Source organism: Asparagus officinalis, chromosome 5 (assembly GCF_001876935.1).
Source record: "Asparagus officinalis chromosome 5, Aspof.V1, whole genome shotgun sequence".
In the NCBI taxonomy this organism is placed as follows: domain Eukaryota; kingdom Viridiplantae; phylum Streptophyta; class Magnoliopsida; order Asparagales; family Asparagaceae; genus Asparagus; species Asparagus officinalis.
The window spans coordinates 46,783,180-46,786,483 of NC_033798.1; the positions used below are offsets into that span (position 1 = coordinate 46,783,180).

A 3,304-nucleotide genomic window follows, 5' to 3' on the forward strand; every position below is an offset into this window, starting at 1 on the left:
GTTCGAAAGAGGGAACGCGACCCTTGTATTCACGCGAGGCTGGTAGCGACCCTTGTGTTGCATAGTAACGCGACCCTCGCATTCAAACATTTCTTCATGCAGCAGTTACAGTAATTAAGTCATTTGTTATTACAATCATAGTTGTCATTGTGATTCGTAATAGTCAAATGAACCTTGAGCTGACCATAAATGCCTATAAATAGAGCTCTTTGGAGCAGCTCTAAAGATACGAAAAACATATTAAGAAGTGTTTAAGCTATTGTGTTGCTGCTGTAAAGTTTGAAAGCGTGCAAGCTTTAGTCTGTGCCCGAAGGAACAGAGCTCTGAACCGAAAGGTTATTACAGATTGAAAGATCTTTATCTTAACCGAAAGGTTTTTTGAACCGAAAGGTTTAACAGATCAAGGAGATTTTTGCCTGAACCGAAAGGTTTTGAACCGTAAGGTTTAACAGATCGAGGAGATCTTTGCCTTGACAGAAAGGTCTTATAGATCGAGGAGATCTTGACAGTACTTGGTCAGTACACACCAGTGTACTGTACTGCTATTCCTGAAAGCAGTTTGGCCTTGGGATCCTTACACCGGAGTAGGCCAAATATTACTTTAAGCATAACGTTTTATAAACACACAGCAACTAAACTTGAAAAAGTTTTAAAAATATAGCACTTCAGCTATCTAACAGATTTATCTATTTTATTCCAGATTTAGCCACAGGCGTCAACAATCTTAAACCAATATTTCTGATCTACAATGGATCATGCGAGGACACTTGGAGTGGATTGTCTTAAGTTAGAAGACTTTGACGGATTCAACTTTAACGCATGGCGTCGAAAAGTAATTTTCGGGATGCAACTCCTGAAAATCTACTATGTGGACTCTGAGGAGAAACCCGACCCCGAAGAAAATTTTGAGTCTGAAGCCTCTTGGGCTAGAGATGATCACTTCTGCAGGAGTTATCTCCTTAACTTCCTGGCCGATCATTTAGCAGATGCTTACACTAACAAGCTCTCTGCAAAGAAAATATAGAATATTTTCGAGGACCAGTATAAGGATGAGGAGAAGCTGTCCAAGTCTTACCTCATTGACAAGTTTCTAGACTTCAAATTCGAAGATGACACTGAGGTTTTGCCTCAAATCAAAGAGCTTATAAAGCTTGTTATGAAACTGAATGATGAAAAGATCAATCTTTGTCAAACCTTTATTTCTGGTGTAATTATCAATAAGCTTCCTCCATCTTGGATGTCATTCTCCACTGACATTCGGAGAAGGAAATGACATGTGACTTTATCTGATTTGAAGAGGTTCATTCGGATCGAGGATGAGATTCGGACTTGTACGAAGAATGAGCTCCTTGCTAAGTAGCAGGCGTCTACTAACATGGTAGTTGCTAACTCTGAGAATGGTACTAGTTCTTCTTCTGAAAAGAAGAAGAAGTCATTTAACAAAAAAAAGAACCAAAACCAGAAGAATCTAAATGTTCAAAAGAAAGAGTTTAACAAGAGCGGCAAATGCTTTAACTGTGGGAAGCAATGACATTTTGTCAAGGACTATTAAGTACCAAAGAAGGGAACAACACACAATGTTAATCAAGTTGACAATTGTGATGATATGCTCTTTCAGGTTACAACTCCCAACAACATCTATGGTTGGTGGTTAGACACAGGTGCACCCTGTCATGTCTGCTCCAACATAGATTTGTTCTCTTCTTATGTTGCTGCCAAAGAGAACGTATCAATGGCTAATCGTTCTATAGTGCTTGTTGAACTGGGACTATGGTGCTAACTCACTCTTCAGGGAAGATTATCACATTGAAGGATGTGAAATATGTTTCCTCAATTGCCAAAAACTTAGTCTCTGGAAGCCTGCTATGTGACACAGGTATGAGGCTGGATTTCTAAGGAGGAAAGGTTGTGTTATCTTTTAAGAAAATATATTTTGGAAATATATTTCATACTAATGGCATGTATAAGATCAGTACTATTATACCCAACTCAGTTATAAATGAAATATCCTCTTCTGCTTACTCCTATGTGTTATAGCATTATAGACTGGGACATGTAAATTATAGAAAATTATCTAGCATGGAGAAGTTAGGATCACTTTTAAAATATGAGGGTAACAAACCTGAGAAGTGTGAAGTCTGCTCGCAAGTGAAACTGACAAGGAAGCCCTTTTCAAGTGTCACAAGGAGCACCAACCTACTGGATCTGATTCACTCAGATGCTTGTGACTTCAAGAGCTTTGTCACTCGAGGTGGCATGAAGTATTTCATCACCTTCATTGATGCCATTCTCGCTTCTGCCACGTCTACCTACCAAAATCTAAAGATGAAGCCTTCAGTAAGTTTATCGAGTTTCGGACTCGTGTGGAGAAGCAGCTTGGACTTCAGGTAAAAAAACTCATGAGCGATAGAGGAGGAGAGTACCGATCTAAGGAGTCAGAAGCACACTTTAAGGAGCATGGAATCATTGCTAAAACTATTGCTCTGTATTCTCCGCAATCTAATGGGATTGCAGAAAGAAAGAATCGCACACTGACCGAGATGGTGAATTCGATGCTAATCACATCTGGTCTACCTACCTGCTATTGGGGAGAGGCTATGCTGATGGAAAACTAGATTCTGAATAGAATACTCTATTCCAAAATTGACAGTACTCCTCATCAATTATGGTTGGGATATCCAGATCCTTTGGATAGTCTCAAAGTGTGGGGGTATCTCGCATATGTTCGAGTTCTAAATATCAGAAGGCCTAAGCTCGGACCAAAGGCAAACATGTGTGTGCTTATTAGCTTTGCTGAAGATAGTGATGCTTACAGATTCCTGGACCTTAGAACTAACTCCGTCATTGAAGCTCGGGATGCAGAATTCTTTTAGAATAAGTTTATCAAGGATAAAGGTTTATTGCTCAAAGATATACCAGAGAATGCTGGTACGTTAGATGCACCAGAGATCATTGAAGCTCGATATGCAGAATACTTGCTCAAAGATATACCAGAGAATGCCGGTACATCAGAAGCACCAGAGGAGCTAGTTTCACAAAAAACTAAAAGTGTCAATGATGAAGGAATTACCGAACTACCTTCCAAGCGTGTCAGGAGATAGAAAGATTTTAGAGATGACTTCATCACCTATAATATGGAAGGAGATTCATAAACTTTCCAAGAAGCAATACGGTCAACAGACATCCTTCTGTGAAAAGAAGTTATAAATGATGAGATGGATTCATTAATCCAAAATCACACTTGGGAGGTGGTGAAAGTACCTGAAAGTGCAAGTCCTATCAGTTGCAAGTGGATCTTCAAGAA

The 3,304-nt window shown here is 39.4% G+C and overlaps 1 protein-coding gene across 1 annotated transcript in view; it reads left to right on the forward strand.

The window, feature by feature from the left end:
* Positions 1-3,101, forward strand: part of LOC109841793 (chitin elicitor receptor kinase 1-like) — a 6,507-nt gene extending 3,406 nt beyond the window's left edge. Inside the window, exons 3-5 of the mRNA XM_020410733.1 lie at positions 1,619-1,726; positions 2,038-2,337; positions 2,874-3,101. Coding sequence (XP_020266322.1) covers positions 1,619-1,726; positions 2,038-2,337; positions 2,874-3,101 — 636 coding nt within the window. The remainder of the gene's footprint in view (positions 1-1,618; positions 1,727-2,037; positions 2,338-2,873) is intronic.